General features: G+C 40.3%; 1 protein-coding gene across 2 annotated transcripts in view; it reads left to right on the top strand.

Moving 5' to 3' along the window:
- Nucleotides 1-19,933, top strand: part of jag2b (jagged canonical Notch ligand 2b) — a 53,170-nt gene that overhangs the window by 8,231 nt on the left and 25,006 nt on the right. For both annotated transcript variants that reach the window (XM_056264429.1, XM_056264428.1), the window contains exons 3-5: nt 9,297-9,351; nt 15,417-15,674; nt 16,676-16,736. In XM_056264429.1, coding sequence (XP_056120404.1) covers nt 9,297-9,351; nt 15,417-15,674; nt 16,676-16,736 — 374 coding nt within the window. The remainder of the gene's footprint in view (nt 1-9,296; nt 9,352-15,416; nt 15,675-16,675; nt 16,737-19,933) is intronic.

Below are 19,933 nucleotides of genomic sequence, written 5' to 3'. Positions count from 1 at the left end.
AATTTTTATTAATATAAAGCATATTAATTTGTAAATTTTCTTTTATATTATACAGTATATAGATTAGGTTTGCTGCGATGGTCTGTGTTACTGGTGTTCACTGTTCATCCGCAACACGTCACATCCCTTATATAGATTAAATTATAATTTATAGTATTTTTCTTTCTATATCTTTATTATTTCTTAATTTCTTATTATTAATCTATATTTTTCTAGGATGTGCAAAATGATCTGTGAATCATTTTGATTTCAGATCAAAATCTGAGGGGGATCCCCCCCCCCCCCCCACATTTTTTTTATTTAAACTGTAATGTCAACCACTTCTTTTAATTAGTACTTTACAGGTTACATGTTTTTAAAATACCTTTGCATATTATCTTATATTTTATATTTAATATAAATATTTTATATAAAGATGTGTAGTTTAATTTGTAGTTTAATGTTTTAGTTCTGGCTCATTTATGTAGTAGCTACATCTGGTAGGATACCTTGTTATCAGGGTGAATGTGATAAACCCATGCAAACTTTTGCGTGTTACTGTATATACTGTAACTCTGGCTGTGTGTGTGTGTGTGTTTGTGGCCTCTGCCGTCCCTTTCTGCTTAATTAGCACCCAGAGGGGAGGGGTTTGTTTTATTGTCATTGCTAATGATCTTGTTGGCATAGCAGCGGAATGCTAAATGGGTCGTGTGTGTACACACTCACCCAGAGCGTGCCCTGCGTTGGCCAAGTCCACTGCGTTGGCCAAGTCCATGCAAGCATAAATCGGCATCTCTCTTAATGCTCCTGCCTTTCAGACTCACCGTGCAACTCGCTTTATTGATGACAGTGTCTCATGGGTGTGCAAGGTTAACTAGACGTATTGTAGTCGATGATAGGGCTGGGACGGTTACCGCATTACAGCAATACCGCGGTCACATGACACCTACCGCGGGTCTGCGCTCGTCACCATCATCACCTCAAAAAAAAAAAACGTTGGCCTGCCAATGTGTGCATGTTGTGTCTAATGACATGGATTCATTGATCCTAATGACATGGATTATGTCTAATGACAGTGTGTCTTACATGGATTCAAGGTTTTCTAAACAAAACTTATCATCAAAAGATGGAGCAAATCCGACCTTTCGCGAGTTGTGGAGCGCAATGTTCCATGACACATAATAACATTACATCCGTATTAGAGATGTGCGGATGGGCTATTATTTCATCCACAACCACATCACAAAACTCATCATCCGTCCGCACAAAAGTTTTTTGACCAATTTTCAAACCGCGGTTTACCGCTATACCGCGAGATTTTCTTGCTTCTCAACCGCGGTTACAAAAAATCCATACCGTCCCAGCCCTAGTCAATGATGGTGTTTTATTATTGTGTCTGTAGGAACTCAACCCCGTGTGGGAGTTTGCTGAAAGAGGGGAGGTTACCGAATGCAGAATATCATTTACTGGCTCCAGGGCCCACAGTGCACGTCGGGCTGCATCTTCCTGTCCTCCCAGGGCCATAATACCACTTAAACAAAGCTGTTGTCTGCTTTTGTGCTCTGGAAGCCTGGTGGAAAATGACAATTGACTGAGTCGAAACAAGTCGTGTCATATGGACGTTGTTATGTGGAGAGGTCACTGCTGCAGTGGAAGAGGGAGTTCTGGGTTGGAATAGCCAGGGATTGCTTATGCAAGGTTGGGATGTTGGTGAGGATGGGTGGAAAGACATTTCACATTGGTCTCTGGAAGAGGGACTAACAAAGCCACCTAGAAATCCCTTTTCAGCTTTTTGTTTGTGGCTGAAGGTAGGGTTGCCGACGAGGGTGGATGGGAAAGATTTTCCACATTGTTCTCGGAATGAGAGACCATCAAAGCCACCCAGAATCCCTCGTGAGCTACAGGTTGAGTTAGGGTGTTCCTCCAGGTTCTTCCCCAGCAATTTCTGCTAGCCAGTTTCTTTGATCCCATCCCCTCCCCACCCTGCTCTCCTGTCATTACCCAGATCCAAGGAGCTGTTTCCTTTAGTTTAATTAGACTGCAAGCTCAACGCTGTTTTCCTCAGAGAGTTGTTGTGGTTGGTCTTGTGAAAAAGCTGGATACTTGCAACAAATAAATGGGTTTGTGTGGGTTTGGAATTTTAAGATCGATGTTTGATCGATAAAAGGTTGACAGACAAGGAGAGGGCGAGGAAAAAGAGCACAAATGAAACGACCTGGTGACCCCACTATCGGCAGTGTGGCCAAGACCCCTGTGTATTGGTGATGGAGTAGGGGACACCTTTCTCTTGTGCGTGATTGATTACAGAGCTGGCTTTTCGACTTCCACTTCCCACCGTTGAGGGCGTGATGTGGACCCTGTGAGGTGACTGGACCTCCCTTACACCCCTGAACACTCCCAGACCAAGTCTAGACTTGGTTGACACAAACATGACCTTGTCATGCTGGGGCGGGTAACAGCCATCACATCGCTCATCGCCTGCTCTAGAGGGCTGGTGAGAACAAAGTACTCTCATCTGTGATCAAATCTATGTTGCACGACCCTGGGGATGAACTCGAATCGACACTGCCTTAATAAATTGATCTATACTGTGGAATCGCACTGTACTTCCTAAAGGGAAGTACAGTGCTTTCTTGGGCTCTAATGTGCTGAATTTAGGTTTTCTGTCCAACATTATGCTTCCAACACCAGCTACCTCACAATGCAAAATACTCTTTGGGGGCTGCACTGATTAACACTGGTTTCAGAGTTTATGCTTATTTAGGTGGCCTGCTTCAATTGTATACTTTCCTACAATTCTAGGAAATTATTGATTTAAAAGGACCTGAAGTATCTTAGAAAAAGTTTTCACTAAATAAATTACAAATAAAACAATAAATACGATCAATAATTTTAAATGCTACAAGTTAATCTAGGCATCACAACATTTAACGGGGTTTTTTAGATTAACTTTTTAGAGAGCGTTAGATGATGACAAAGGCAATTTTTATTTAAAAATAGGGGCAATGAACATGCACAATTTGATATACAATATCAGCTGCTACCAGTGAATTCATTTTTTTATATATTGATCTATCATTGCCATACGGCACATATTGTGATACGAAAATGAAATGCATTTTTGGATTAAATATTTAGAATTTGTTTAGCTAATTCAATCAGTCATTTTCCAAACTGGAATGAGGATTTCCTTATTGCGTAAAAAAAAATCCTGAGGACACGTTCTGCTCTAAAACTAACAGACAGGAAACAGTCGCCTCTTGTTTCAGCCTGGTGATACAAAAAAAAAAAAGAAGCCTTTAATTGGCCTGGTTGTGTCTTACATTTTGTGGTAATTGAAGGTTGTGTTCAGTATTATCCACTGCCTCTCCACCCTCAGTTTGGCCCAGATCTCTGTGTCAGTCAACAGTTCAGCTAAAAGATGAGATTGACATCCCAGATTAATGGAGATTATATGCTGCAGTCGTTTGCCGTGGAATGAATAAATGACCTGCAGGTCCCCTGAGGACAATCAATCAAAGTCTGGAACTGGTGCGACTGCCGCTTAGAATTTAGGTGGAGGGTTTTGTTTGTTTGCGAACGTGTAGCTGAAAACAGCGCATTAAATATTGTTTTAACTTGACGTTTTGAAAAATGACTAGTTGTGGGTAACTTGGTCAGTTAAATAACCCTGTATTATTAGTTTCGAGTTAATCCGACCTTGATCTCTGCGTTTCTCGTGGGCATTTACATAATATATATTACATCATTAATGGGCTCCATCTAACTGTTTTTGAATGCCAATACGACAAGTAAACCGGAGCCCAAATGAACAAGATGTATGAATCTCTATATGTGCTTTAAAAGTTGGACTATTACAAAAACAAAACAGACACTCAAAAAAAAAAAAAAACATGCATGCAGTGGCTAAAGATGTCCTGCTGAATGTGATTGGATGTAGCAAAAGTTGCAGTTTCGCAGTGCAAGTTTTGCTAATGCTAATCGCAATATCTAATAAAACCGATATCCATACGTTAAATATTTGGTTTTTAAACTGCTGTGAACCTAGTAACGTGTCAGTCGGCACTCGGCAGAGAGGGTGGGGATTGTATCTTCCTGCCAGGTCAGACAAGGGAAGTTTGCCTCTCTTGGCAGTTCCTCTTCCAAAAGCAGATGAGGAAATGAAGTACTCATTTTCTCACTGAGGTCACAAAGGAACGGAGACCCATATTTTTCAAGGTTTCTGTGTTGATCTCTTTTGGACTCTTTCAGTATCTCCTCCACAGTCTAGACTAAGTTGTCTAATTCTTTCTTCTTTCGTTCACTCTTTTTGCAGGATATTCAGCGGCACTGAAGGCTTTGGTACTTTAGATAAGGCGTGTGAAAGCTCTGACTGCCTCGCCTTGCACTCTGTCAGCTGGACGTCACTTGTTCGTGACTGCCGGTGGAAAACACTTTACCCTCTAAGATAGATCCCGATATCATCTTGCCATGTGATCATCAGATGATTAAACTCAACATTTTTTTATGTAAAAATCATATGGATTGCACTCAGTAGGACCTTGTGTGTGTGTGTGTGAGAAGCGCTGCAGCCGATTGTGTGTGTGTGCCGCTACCAATTGAAACTGTGGCGTGGGAGCCTTTTGAAGCTGATGAGAAGCCTGATGAAAGGTCTCCAGGGTCATTCTTAGCCTCTCTCACTTCAGCCCCCTCTAATTTCAGCCCTGCCCCTCTTTAAACTGCCCCATCCACCGACTGTGGGAACCTGCACCTGTGGCTCCCTCCACCACCACCCCATTAGCCACCCACCTACTTTACGCACAAACACTCAGGGTGTTTACAGACTTAACGTCCCAACAAGACTGCAAGTATGCGATCGGCCAAAGGTTTGCTTGTGATGCATACCGGCCCAAGTACGTCCATGCCAGGCGTTCTGCGTTAGCTTGTTCACAGCCTGCTATAAATATCCTCGCTGTCAGTGAAAGTAGTCCACGATAAGGAGGGAAGAATTACTTGTAGTGAAACGACAACATGCATCTCCAAGGGAGCTTGTTAGGGTGCACTTGTGCCGCCGTTGTGTGTTGGACCACTTCTAGGGGTCGGAGGGTGTGTGTGTGTGTGTGGCCAGAGGAATGTTCTCGGAGTGTCACGAGACTCAGGTTGATGGTGTCTTGCAGTGATGGGTTTTAGGTCTTTGTTCACTGGTCACCTCCCCCACTAGTCTTTATCCGCATCTAGCCCTTTGGGCAGCTGTCACATAATCCAGCTAATCAGAGACCAAGTGTGTGGGAACAGGGCCGTCCCCGTGTTACCGTGTCTCTCTCTCACACACACGCGCGCACACACACCCTGACATTCTGACCTTTCTCCTTGGGTACGTGCATACCATGCTCTAGTACGCATGGCTGCATGTGTGCGCGGCCAACCAGATCAATCCAGCATATTCATTTACTGATGGAGCTTTGGAGCAAATCCACATTTACAGATAAGAGTGCGCACACAAACATGCGCATTTCGTGTTCACGCAGATGCTCGCTACCACGAGACCCCACTAATACGCTCTCTCACGCCGGCCGCCCCCTGTGTTGGGGGATGGGAGGAGGGGTCAGAAGCCCTGCAGCATGTCGTGGGATGATCCACGTTCATGTCAAATAATCCATCTTTTTAAGACGCATCTGTTGTACGTCTGCATGGTTATGTGGCCCACCCACTCCAGCCCATCCAGACAGACCTGGTGCTGCTGCTAATCCCTGACTGCATCCACCAGACCGGCCCACAGCCCCCAACCTCTCCAACACACACATCCACGCCATCTGGCTCCGCCCCTCTCACTTCACCTCTGGAAAAGATCAAGATGCGTGTCTAAATCTAGCAGTTTGCATCGCTCTGTGTGTTTACGTGCAATTTTAAAGTCTGATTTCAGTCGGACTAAAGCTGTAATCAGTCTTTTTAAAATGACATGGTTTTTGTGAAGTTGGACTAACAGACCTAGATGTTGTGATGTAGCTTGTAGGGGGTTGTACAGACTAGTCGATTAGTCGACTTAAATGTTCTGCCATGACGCTTTAAGCTTGATGTTGACTAGTTGCTGATCATGGCCTCTAGAGAAGGCACAACAGGATAAGAAATCTTTGAAGTCCACTTTTATGCTCCATTTCCAACAGTTAAAATGACAAATAAATGCATACTCCTCGATCGCTTCACAATATGTTTGATTATACCAGATCTGGATGCTCAAAATTGATCAGGTGAATGCACGTTTTAAACAGCTTTAAGTTAATGGCCGCTCTGAACTAATGCGCTGCTGCATTGTAACGCACACACAGTAGCTTGCACACGTTCAGAACACGCACACAGAAACCTTCAGTAGCGCAGAAATAAAACTGTTCTGTGATTTATCAATAAAATATCTTAGAAACTGAAAAGTTCTTGCATATATTTCTTAGTAACTAAAACCCACAGCTTCACTATTAGTAGAGCCGCTGCCAGGTAGAATTAATTCACATGCAATCGCTCTCTCACTAATGCATATATATTTATGTAATCTTTACTGTGCTACTTTATCTGTATCTGATTTAGAACAAGCAGAAATCTGTGAGAAATATAACGACCCAAAGACAAAAGAACTGATAAAAATAAGCGGTCTCAGCTCGTGGTTCAGGCTTATTTGTTCATTAATGACGTCATCAGCGACTATTGACATCGACTCGACTTCAATAGTCATTTAAATCTGCAGTCATTTAACCCCCTAGTTGCTTGGCTTCGTCCAGCATGTATACACATAATTGGACTATCAATTCAACCTTGCTGGTATTTCCTTTCAACAACTTTGTTGTTTAACATGTGAACGTGCATCTTTGTTGTAGCTGTTAAAAGTTGATGAAGTGAATACAATGAACAGCTAATGCTCGCTCGTTTTAGTGCATTTTGGGAATTACTTGTTAGGTAATATTTCAATGCACTGGGTTGATTCTAATAGTGTTCACATAAAGGATGACAACTATAGCGTTAACTATAAAGTTTTAGTATTTGTTCTAACTCTAAGAGAATAACACTTTTCAGTATGTATGTATTCACACAGCTTATGACTGGAGATGTAGCTTAGCGGTTGGCACATGACCTTTTTTCTTTCCATCATTTTGTGTATTTTTTCAACATTCCCTGTCAATATAAATGATATAATTGACCAAAAACACTTTCAGCATAGTATTTTGCTCATCATTTCTATTTTTCTGCGACGTCGCGGCTGGTACAACAAACACAAAGTGTGGCAATGATAATCTCAGCAGGTACTGTTTATGTGCTTTATTTAATGTTAAAAGCGTGTAATGTGACTTTGAATTTCATTTACCGTAGCTATAAAAACAACAATGGATAATTCACCTCAGATCTTGAAATTAAACAAATGGAAGCAAGAACTTTCAAACTGTGAACAAACAAGTGTATTCTTTGACAAAGATTGTTTTAGTAACTCTGTATGTATTTTTAATAATGTTTAAATGGTGTAATATTTGTTGAATTTGATTAATGTTTAAATGGTGTAATATTTGTTGAATTTGATTATGTACTATTTTCTTGCGAGTGCCGTCAAGATTAATAGCTGGTGCTGTGAACCTGCCGCGAGAGCCCGCCCACACGCTGTTCTGATTGGTTGTGGGTTTTGATTGATTTTGACGCATCTTGTAGTCGCGTCCCATTTGGTCTGGACAGACAAATTTCTTGTCGCTGGAATCTTACCGCATCACGTCTGGTTAGGACACGGTGTTATGTTTGCAGTACTTCGAATGCTGTGACCTAGAGAATTGGAGTACGAAAAAATACCTTTTTAAGAAAATCAGTGAAGATATAAACGTGCTAAAAGTGGTGTCATGTACCTGTCTTGAATCAGGAATGAGAACAAGGTGTGAATAAACTTTTCGCTGAAGGAAACGCATCAGTTAAATGTTTCTTGAGTGTCCTGTTTTGATTTCATGAAAGCTGAAAATTATGACCGGGTCAGGTAGGGATTATAGGTGACATTCTAGTAGATGGACTCTGATATCAGAGGAGTATCAAGAATGTTTCCAATTTTAGTTTGAACATCCAAGGTGTGGCTGAACATCTCTCCCTCCCTCCCTCCATCTCATGTGTAACCTAACTCAACTCTTATAAATGCTGCCTCCTGTCATGAGGACTGTAATGGAGCTTTAGTATCTATGTCGTTTTATTAGCACTGCTTGCTAAGGCAAACATCACTATTTCTTTTGCTCATACTTATTGTTAGGGATTTGAATAAACCTCTAACCCTCAGTATTACATTTACATTTAGCAGACGCTTTTAATCTAGTGCGCATTAAAACTGTAAATCATCTGGCACTGTTTCTACTAACTCTGATTTTTCTGTTTGCTTAGAGTTGTGCTATTTCTTTTTTGATTTTCACCTGGAGGATATAAAACAGGTCATTTATATTTGGAAAAGGTACCTGACCCATATCTTTTGACCTGGGTCAGTTAGCAAACACCTAAAATACCCTATTAACCACATAACAATGCACTACATCAATTGGAAACACTTAGACACAAACTTGTATCCGTCCATAACACCCATCATAGAAATTGAATATATCTATAGCATTGGTTATCAGGCAATGGCAGAGTTATGGCAGAATTTCCCCAACTGGGGCTCATAAGGGACCTTCAGGGGCTTTGTGAGTTGCTGAAAAGCCAACAAGTCATTAATCATATTTTACATTTTTTTTGTTTTTTTACTCATTTAGCTGACGCTTTTATCCAAAGCGACTTACAATTGCTAGATATGTCAGAGGTCGCACGCCTCTGGAGCAACTAGGGGTTAAGTGTCTTGCTCAGGGGCACATAGGTGTCTTGCAGTGGATTCGAACCCGGATCTCTCAAACCAAAGGCATGTGTCTTATCCACTGCGCCATCGCCACCACCACCCCATCATAAAAATGTCCAATTGAAATAAATAATTATAATATGCTATTAATAATTTATAATATATATAAATGCAATCAAATGTGAATGTGTTGTTAAATTCAAAATATTAAGTTAACTAAATATTTTAGGTCAAAAGGGTTTGGCTGACAAAAAAAGTTGGTGAATCCCTGACTTATAGTATCAGTTGATATTGGATATTTAATTGTGTATGCTCATCTCTTATATTTTTTATCAGCATAGTGGCATCAGATACTATGCATTACTACCATATCAGTGCAGCTACTTTTGCACCACTGATATTTTACTAAGAAAATGTAAAAATCTACTCGTTTCTTGTTGTTGTTTTTTCAATAGCATTTTAATATTTCATCTCATAATGATATTCTCTCTTTCTCCCTCAGCGATCCTACACACTCATCCTGGAAGCCTGGGACTGGGATAACTCCACACAAAACAGTGAGTATTCCTCTGTAACCCCAATATGATTCACTGCTGTAGGCTGCCGAAGCCTCTCTAGGTTGGCTTCATTTGTGGAGATTGAGTCTGATCCTTGATGGTGAGATGAAAGTGTTAAAGCTACCCCGCTGATGTGTTGTAATGTTAGCGCGGGGAAATTTGTTGGGTCGTGTCAGGGTTTTATTGAGCACGAATGGGGTAATATTAAGGACTTTGTGGTGTGCATTATTTGTGAAAGTTGTCCATTTTCATGTAGGCACTGATATAGGGGGTTGGAGGTATGTATTGAGTTTGATATTTTTATAACCGCACTAAGGAGAGGCTCATAATTTTTTGACATATATATTGACGGGATGTGTTGCTTACACAAGAACCATTACCTGAGCTTCCAAAGCATTCCAATGTAGGGAACCTCACACAAATGTGTAGTTAAAGACTCAAACAAGCACAATCTTGCATCTTCCACACATGCTTTAGTAGTGCACGCAAGTTCACTAAGATTTTCCAATGAACCTGATCATCTGAAGACCTCTGTTAACTGTAACCGCTGGGTGAAATCTCCTGAGGATATGGAGTATTGCGTCATACACGTACACATAAGTTGCAGCAACAACCTGTTTGTTTTCATGCTTGAATAATATCAATTGAATGTGAGATCTTGGGTTGTAATCTCCCTAAGCCTGGTTCTTCAGGGCTTCCAGTTAGGGGTGTGCATGAATAGTTGAATATTTAATCTGTAATTACTATTCAAAAAACAAAAATATGATTCGAATTTTGCTTCATATGTTGCTTTGCTGGCCGCAAAGGTCGTAAAATCCTAAGCACGCGAGCTAAAACTCACAATTATAATTAAATGCACTGGGTGGCGCTTTGGAGCCTGTTAACAAGCTGATTGTATTTGATCACAGAATGTCGTCGTCTGCCTCTAGGCGGAGTGATGTTTGGAATTACTTTGATCAAAATGTTTACATTTGATTAATTGTCAGGTGAAACTGAGCTATCAAATATCAGAAATCACATGAAATCCCAACACGAAGGAAAGACAGCTCTCCATCACTTCATTCATGACTGCAGGTAATCGCAGCTGTACCCCTAATCGAGACGAAAAGAAGATAAATGATTTGATAGCAATTAGCAAAATTATCTCGAGACATATGCTTACTTTAAGTTTCGTTGAGGGAGACCGGTTTAAGAACAGAAAACACAAAGCGCTGTAAGAAACTTTGCTTCTGTCGGCGTAACGCGTTTTCTCTGCACCCGGCCTTGTTATCAGACTCGTCAGTCTGCTTTATTAGCGTTTTTTTCTGTTTGCTCTGCTTCAGCTTAAATGCTTTTGTTCCGTATATTTTTTTTGCTTACACACATGGTTTAATGTTTTCAACTAAAAGAAAATCTCATGGTATAAAGTAAGCTTGCTGTGTATATTTGCTAACCATAAGCTTGTTCAGAAATGCTGACAAAAATGTGACACATTTTCATGAATAAATAAATATTTGAATATTAAATTATGAGCCCAAATATTCGGAAACAATATTTTTGGAAAATGCCCATCCCTACTTCCAGCATGTATGGATGGATCTTGGGGAATCAACATGGGCACCATAATTCCACAGCTGTATCCTGTTTTCTCCCGCCGCCTTTTGTCTGGCTTGAGGAATTGTCGGTAGGGAAGGGTCAGGCGGAGGAATTCGACGTATGCGAAAGAAAGGTGAACGCTGGTAAAATGGGAGAAACATAGGGGGACATAGCTTTGATCTGCGGATGTGATCTGTAGAATCACTGTATATCTCAGTGTCTGTAAAACTCTCAAATCAAACTCTGCTTGAAGTCATTACGTCCTGTTTTTCGTTTTCATCTTTGCATGCACTTCAGCCTGAAACAATGGTCCAGAGTAGAGGCTGACATTTTTTCGGGAATCCCACGGGTCCCGGGATTCCCGTGGGATTCCTGCAGGATGGGAGTCATCTTTGCTATTAATCACGGGATTTGGACGGTACAGGATAAATGGTTAACGGGAGCAGACGGGAGCGGGAATCAACCAATAGCAAAGACGTCAAAAAAAAGAAAAAACTAAATGCACCATTTTGTAGTTTCCTTTTAATACGCCTACAATGTAACGCAATTAAAAAATAACTACTCGACCCAGCCGTCCCAGAAGCCATCAGTGCTTTTTGTCACGGCTTACCGCCGGAATTCAAAGAGCAGTGATGGAGGGAGCTAACAGCCGCGGAGAAGTCGATGTGGCAAAAAATTATTTACAGCGCAAAGTCAGAAGTAATGACATGTCTACTCAATCCAGACAATGTAGATGCACTTTTGTTCCTACACAGCAACATATAACTAAGATGGACTCATTATGCAAGAGCATAATTTATGAAAATCGTTAACATGTAATTAAAAGAAACTATAAATGTAAACTATAAATATATTGTTTACTCAACAATAAATTAGTAAAATCCAGCTTTATGTGCTGTTTGGGTTTATTAAACTATTGTAGACATGGTGTGAACTATGTACTGTTTTTCTTTTATTTGCCGTCTTCCATTTTCTGGAGAAAATCTAGAAACAGGGGCTCAGCAGCTGGTCTAAAACAGGATGGAGAGCAGATTAAATCAAATTCTATGTATTAACTAAGCACTAATTGAAGAAAAAAAATAAATGGGAGCGGTACAGGAGCGGGAGTCAGTTTAAACAGGAGCGGGATGGGAGTGGGAGTCAATTAACCAGGAGCGGGATGGGATGGGATTATTTTTTAAACTTTGGTCTGGGAGTGGGACGGGACAAGATTTCTTTCTATGGGAGTGGGACGGGACAGGAGTGAAAATCCACTCCCGTGTCATCCTCTAGTCCAGAGGAAGCTTGTTTGACTCACTGCATTGAGTCAAGGCATGTTGTAGGCCTCTTCTCCATTTATCAGACATTTGAGACAACGCTTCCCCGCCATTGACGGAATTTTTTGGCTTTCCTTGTTTTCACTGTTATATGGTAGGGGGGTGCTATTACGCAACTTCTAGAGTAGAGAGTCTCCGGTTTAAAACACAGGAAAAAAGGAGCAGAAACAAGCGATAAAAGTATGCACGTTGTAGTCTTTGAAAAAAATTACAATTTTATGAAACTTACCCACATTCAAGTGTTGATAAAAAAAAGAATGTATGAAGCTAAAATATTTGTTTGTTGTTGTTGTTTAAAAGCAGAGGCTCTGTTCTTTTACTAATTTACTTTTTGTTTGTTTTTTCTCTACTTTTCAATTGAATTTTAAAGCTGCAGTCCATAACCTTTTTCATTTAAAATTTATATAAGCGAGTACGTCTTGAATACATTTTCCAAACCGTGTTTTTGTCTTATCCTGAATCACTATGGTACACCTATAATAAGTGTTTATATTCTGACAAATTTTTTTTTTGTACTGGTCGGGTCGTACCACTGTGGAGTAGCCCAGTACTACGTGACTCATCATAGACATAAACAGACAGAAGTAGCTCCGGCTACAATGTTCTTCCGCTACATGCATGCAGTTCTGTTTATTTACTGCTAGAGCGCCAAAAGTTACGGACTGCAGCTTTAAGTATAGATTTTTTCCGTTTTACCCTTATACCAGAGCCATAATTTAACTTAAACTATCATAAAATATGCATTATTACTTTTAAAGCTAATCTAAAGAAAGATTGAAATATGCATAGACCATTTCAATATGCTTCCACAGCCGACCCATCATTTCCATCACGGAACAATTTTTTTCCAGATGTTATTGTGCTTGTTTTTCAAAAGCAGTGTAAAAAAGTTTGAAATTAAATATGAGACATGTGATGTGTGCAAAAAACTTGATGATAGCAGAATATTCATAAATTTGTATGTAATTATTTATTTAGGATAAATGCTGCTAACTATGAAATTAGCTAAAGTTAAAGAAGTGTTCACCAGAACACCTGTAAGTTCTAGTGACCATTGATTAGAAATGCTTGAGATTGACCTGCTCTCTTTGATGATCTGGTGCACTCTCTATGACTTGGCAGGGCTCTGTTTGAGACAGTGGCTTCATTTATCACACAAGCCCATAGTAGAGGCGTGCCAGACATTAATGATCTTGTCATAGAGAGAGAACGCTGCCAAGGTCTGTCTGATGTGACTATCTGCAGTCTGTACTCACGCAAGGCTTGGCAACAAAAGCGGCAGTGCATCCTCCTCTCTCCAGTGCCGTTTGATACTACTTGTTTAGTATGCGGTGTGAACACTCAGAGCTGCCGCACCTCTTTTCTTAAACCGGACACGTCCTAATGCCTCCTCGTCTGTCTGTCAGAAACCCAAGGGTGAAAATGTGTCTTTCGCTCGGATGAATAAAGTTTAGCCTGCACAATGCGTCACGTCATCTCAGGACTTTCCAGGGACGGTGGGACGTTGGTCTAGTCGAACTGACGGAATTAGCCAACATGCATTTTTCATAGATGCCTAAAATAATTCTGTTACATCTGTCAGAACTGTTCGTAATGTTTACGTGTGCATCGTAGGGCCCTACAGGCCTCAGGAAAAGTTCTGTAGCATTGTGTTTACTCTGCAGGAAGGGCTCTGGACCAGTGTTTAGACGTTGGGCAGAACGGACCGGCAAAAGCTTGCTCCATTGTTCTTTATCTGGAAGCGCCAGGGCTATTTCTGTTTTTGTTGCTTAATTCGGGTCGACATTGTCAGAGGACGGAGAGGAAGGCATGTGTATGTGCGCCCCCGTATGTGTGTTTGCAAGAGGAGAAAGACGTGGACGCACTCTGCGCGTCGGGACAGAGGAAATCGCAGGCCCCCCGTTTCCACCGTGATTGTTTGCCGTCTCCGATCCAACTGCGATAAAGATTGCTTTCTTTGCAGAGAGGCTGGGAAAGCTTGGGAAAACTGAGCTCTTAATGTGAGTGCTGCTAACCACTCTCGCTAGGAGGAGGGATTCGTATTGTGGGTCCGTGTCCTGGTGGACCTGGACAATGTGATTGATGATTAGGATTAGGGTGGGATCCAGGTCCTTCAAGGACTGCTAGGGCTAAGAGCTGAAAGTCGCCGGCTATGGACACCAGTGGCTTCCTCTGCCTGCCGCTCTTGCCCAGATCTCCCTGGTAACAGCAGTCAAACTCACTCCCCTCCCTCCAGCCAGATATCAACATTTTCATTAGAAGAACTAGGTTTTAACTAAAACTCACTAGAAATCGCTGCCATGATGCTAAGGCGTGTTTACGCAGTTGCTGCAGTGTTTAGAGTGGTTTTTAGGGGATTTTGATGGTGTTGCTCGAGTTTTCTGGATGTTTGCTTAGTAGTTACTGGTCCAACCCTAAGTTTATTTAAAATTCTGGTCCCTAGATAATATGACTCGGCTATTTTTATTGTCTGCTCGCTAAAAATCGTAAGTCTGATCACCTCTCCTCCTCGCATAAGCCGCATTTGTTTGAGTTATTATCATGACCATGGTACAAAGTACACTTGGAGTTTAGGGATGTGTTCGAATGAATATGAGCGGTAACAATCACCAATAAAGTACTTGATTTGGGATGGTTAACTGAGAGCCAATTCAAAACCCTTTGTTTTTGCAATGGTGTCATTCATGTGTGAGTGTCATTGTTGTGCAGTGATTTGTCTGAATGGATTTGTGAGGCAGGAAGTTGGCAGGGACAGGATAGTGTGAGTCACTAGCGAGTTTATAGCTTTAAATCAGGGTCTGTCCTGTCTGTTGACTTGCAGCTGATCTACCCGCCCGTTTGTTATCACATTGTACTGGTTGTGCGAATGTTTTAGCTCCATCTCAGACACGTGAATTATTGGAATGAATAAGTTGTATTTTAGTAATGAGATTTTTTTTTTTTTTTGGTCATGAAATGTTATTATTTAGTATTATATTATTTATTATATAAAACATTATTTATTATATAATGCATTACAAATTAGCAGACTAAAAAATATAGGCCTTATAAGTTATTAATATAGGTCTTTAAGTAAATAGTCATAATTATCCCATGTATAACAGTGTTACTGTATAATAATTCTGATTATTAACAAAGCGCATGATCTCTGTTTCTACTTTTTCTTTTTTTTAGCTGGTGAGGAGAATTTGATCGAACGCCACACACACGCTAGCATGGTGAATCCCGGCGACCACTGGCAGTCCATCCGGCACCCCGGCACCACGGCCCACATCGAGTACCGACTCCGGGTCAGGTGTGACGAGAACTACTACGGGAGTAAGTGCAACAAGCAGTGCCGGCCCCGCGACGACTACTTCGGCCACTACCGCTGCGATCCATCGGGAAATATTTTATGTCTAGATGGCTGGATGGGAGTGGACTGCCGGACGGGTTAGTGCTGTTGACCATCTGTATTTTGTACTTAGCATTTCAGTTTAATATCATGGCCAAAAAATGGCCAATATTAAAATTCTATTATACTATTTTGGATTTAAAAAATAGACATAAGTGTTATTTTAGTATGATTTTACACTATTATATAATATATTAGCTTTTTATCATTTACTAGAATTGAATTGGCTTTTATTTTTTCAGTTTTCAAATTGATTTTAATCAAAATTTTAAGTAGTTTTGTAACGTGCTTTTGTCAATTTTATTAGTTTTAGTTAACAATTACAATACTGCCACTAAACTTCATTGTTTTGAAAGCTACAATTTAGGCATCACAACATACACTATTAAAAAAATAAGTGAACATCTACTTTTATATAAAGATAACATTTAACTGTAACAATATATCATGCATCCCCAATATGTAGCCAAGTATTATTAGCCACATTGCCCTCGATAAAGGATGAACTAGCGCTGACTGCCTGGTGTCTTGAAGCATATAGAGAGGAACCCTGTTAAATCTTGCCCTACAACCCTGTAAAGAGACCTGCTGCTATCAGTGTTTTCACAGCCCTGCGATCTTTGCTCCTCTGGCTGGAGGTGAGATTGTGTTGTAAACAACACCTCTGCAGCCCTGGAGTCACACTTTCCATTAGCTCAATTAATTTGGGTGATGCTGGGGTTTTGGATGTCTTTAACCCACCACTGCAGACAACCTAAACACCTCTGTTCCAAAGCTGGGAGTGAGTGCGTGTGTGTGTGTATATTGCACTAAAGAAAGGCAGTAAATCACCAGGCACTGTCCTAATGAGCATGGGGTATGTGTAGGTGGCTGTAATGGGGGTGGATAAGGGCAAACGTGTGTGTGTGTTCAGGCCATAAAGTTGTCTTCTGTCACAGCGAGCGTGATGAATTTATCTTGTCGCACTTGTAAGGCAACACAAACAAACAAGACTGACTCTCCTCCCTCCCTCCCTCCCTCTCTCCCTCTCCTCTCTCAGCGATCTGCAAGCAAGGTTGTAATCTGATTCACGGAGGCTGTATGGTGCCTGGAGAATGCAAGTAAGTGTTTGAGCATCATTTCATGCTCGGTTGGTCGGGTTAATCTGGCTCCTTAATTTCAGCAGGGCCATATGTGCTCATGCTGATAAGGTCTTTTCATTTGTTTACCTTACCATTAATTAATTAGTGCAGTGAAGCCATTGTTTTTGCAAGCTGTTTTTGTTCAATATGCTTTTTTTTAATCACGCTATACTTTCTCAAGTGTGTTTAAAAGTTGGGATCGATTATCATTTGATGGGTTGAAGTACTTTAGGGAGTCACTATTACGTTTGCTTATATTTTACGGGATGGTTCACCCAAAAAGGTCAATTGTAATTTAGTAATTTACTCTCGCCCATGTTGCCTCAAAACCATCATACTTTCGTTCATCTTTGAAACACGAATGAAGATATTTATAAAGCTGAGTTGTTTCCTCCATTGAAAGTACATTCACACAAAACAAGCAAGCATATCTGAGCTTCCGCAAGAACCACTGAGGTTTGTTTTGTGCGGTTGAGCTTTTGTTTGCCATATTTGATGACCTCTATGTATGTGTGTTGATCAATGTTTATATGTAAACAAATTAAATCTGTTCATCATATAAAGCAATCATGTCTCTTCAGAAGACTTGGCTTTAACAGTGTGATTCATATAGATTTATATATAAACTTAAACATGTTTTTGTTGCATGGACTTTCAATGGAGGGGCAGAAATCTCTCTGGTTTTATTAAAAATATTTGTGTTTTGAAGACAAACAAAAGCTGTTTAAAGGTGCAGTGTGTATATTTTAGCGAGATCTAGCGGTTTGGTTGCGAGTTGCACTAAGGGCTCAGCCCACTGCTCACCCCTCCCTTTCGAAGAAGCTACGGTGGCTAAAACGGGACAAACATAGTAAGCCAAGAGTGTGTAACATTGTCACTGTTTCTGTACCACAGTCCATTATAAACCACATCATGGATGATAAAGTTTACAAAGCCATAGTCAGGTGAGGATCAAGGGTCTTAATATATAATATAATAATGATGGTAATTAGCTGATTGTCTCACAAACGTAACCAGCACATTTCTCCCCACATAGCAAACCCATAATACAGCGAGGGAGAAGAACCACATGAAACTATGCAACTATATATTTTTTCAAACAGGGTAGTAAAAGTTTAGCTGGCTAATATGAGCTGTTACTGTGGCTGAGCTGGTTAAAGCGTAAAGCTTTGTTTAAACCCGACGCGTCCGCATGAGCCCAAAGGTGCGCGCGGCAGAAATGACATGATTGTAACAGCGCGCGCGACTCCGCATCCCCTAGACACCATTTACTACACACAATATGCTTTTTTTCTCTGCTTTTGAAAACTCTTCGCGATCGACTAGAAATGCTTCCAAGATCGACTTGTCGACCGCGATCGATGGGTTGGTGATTCCTGTAACATACTGTTTTACGGTCAATGACAAGAGTACTAATCAGCTCTCTCACGAACGCAACCAGCACATTTATCCCCACATAGCAAAGCCATAACACAGCGAGGGAGAATATCTAAGTTACATGAAACAGTCCAACTACATATTTTACACCACTGACAAGGGAAAAGTCACTACTCACGGTGTTTATGGCTAGCTTCTTCTAGCTTTCTGCTGCTTCTCTTTCAATGTAGTGACGAAACGCGCTCTGTAACGCTGTTTGTTCGCTGTCGGCTACGGTAGAAACATGACGACACAATATGTCGACCTTTATAGAAGGGGGTGCGCGCGGTTATGTAGATATAAATGTCTCATTCTAAGGTAATAAAAACATTACGGTTTATTAAGTAAGTTCTTTATACAGCACTGAAAACATAGTTATGGATGTCATATTGCATTTCTGTTAATAGATACTCAAAAATTGTACACATTGCACCTATAAGATGACATGAGGGTAAGTAATTGATGACAGAATTAAAATTTTTGGGTGAACTAACCCTTAAGGGTTTTAAAACCCTTTACTCTTTGACAGTGGTGGAATGTAACGAAGTACAAATACTTCGTTACTTTACTTAAGTAAATTTTTCATGTATCTGTACTTTACTTAAGTAGAATCAATAGTGCATACTTTTTACTTTTACTTCGTTACATTTTGCAGCAATTATTATACTTTCTACTCCACTACATTTCTACAACGTTCTGTTACATTTTCGTTAAATTTTCTGATCAGTTTTTCCCTGCCAAAACGTCTTCCTGACCGTCCGTTCATCGCACGTTTCTGTCTCACCAGTGAAGTTTGGTTGCCATAGATATATCAACCCGGTCGCACTAAATGCGTCTCTATAGCACGCAGTGTGTTTATCGTGCAATTTATACGCGAAAATTTGTTTTTACATGCATAGGAAACGCATTGGTAGGTTTAGTAGTGATGTGGGGTGCGTGTGTATTATACGTTTGGTTAGGATTAGTATGGCAAGCCAAGAGGTTCAGAATTACGCCATAAATGAATCGCGTTTACAGCCAAACGCTGTCATATACGGCGTTTTAACATAATATGTGTGTTTATATATATATATATATACTGTATATAGTAAGGGTATATAGTAAGCTTGATGTGTATATTGCCTAATTGCAAGCTTGTTCAGAAATGGTGACAAAAACTTAAAATATAACTGCTTTTCCATCATATTGAACATCATTATATGAGTATTAGGTAGGTTGAATGAGTTAGAATTAACTGTTTTATTAATCATTAGAATATGGACATTAAGAGAATAAATTGTTATGCAAGTACTTTTACTTTTAATACTTAAAGTACTTTTGAAATCAGGTACTTTTTACTTTTTACTTAAGTAGGCTTGTCATTGTGGTACTTCTACTTTTACTAAAGTAAATATGTCTCTGGTTATTTGTACTTTTACTTAAGTACTGAGATTCAGTACTTCCTCCACCACTGCTATTTGACGTAACCCCTGTTACACTAATCCGTTAATGTACAACTTTACGAGTCATTTCAAGGGACCTTCAGATTGGGGTCTTTTGAGTTGGGACCTTTAAGCCACCCAGAACACTGTAGCAACCACATAGCAGTGCTCTTAAAAACGGTCAGAACACCTTAGTTGTTCATGGGAAAACTGAAAGAACTTTTATAAACGATATAAACTATAAAAATCTAGTGGCAATTGGACTTTTATGGAAAGTTACCCAAATCAGTGTCCCCACATTCCTTGTGTTTTGGAGGTTATCATCAAGTGATAATTAAG

This window comes from Rhinichthys klamathensis, unplaced genomic scaffold, assembly GCF_029890125.1.
Source record: "Rhinichthys klamathensis goyatoka isolate OS25496 unplaced genomic scaffold, OSU_Roscu_1.1 h1tg000221l_1, whole genome shotgun sequence".
In the NCBI taxonomy this organism is placed as follows: domain Eukaryota; kingdom Metazoa; phylum Chordata; class Actinopteri; order Cypriniformes; family Leuciscidae; genus Rhinichthys; species Rhinichthys klamathensis.
Note: the sequence above shows the minus strand (reverse complement) of the source record. Positions and strands in the feature narration are given on the sequence as shown.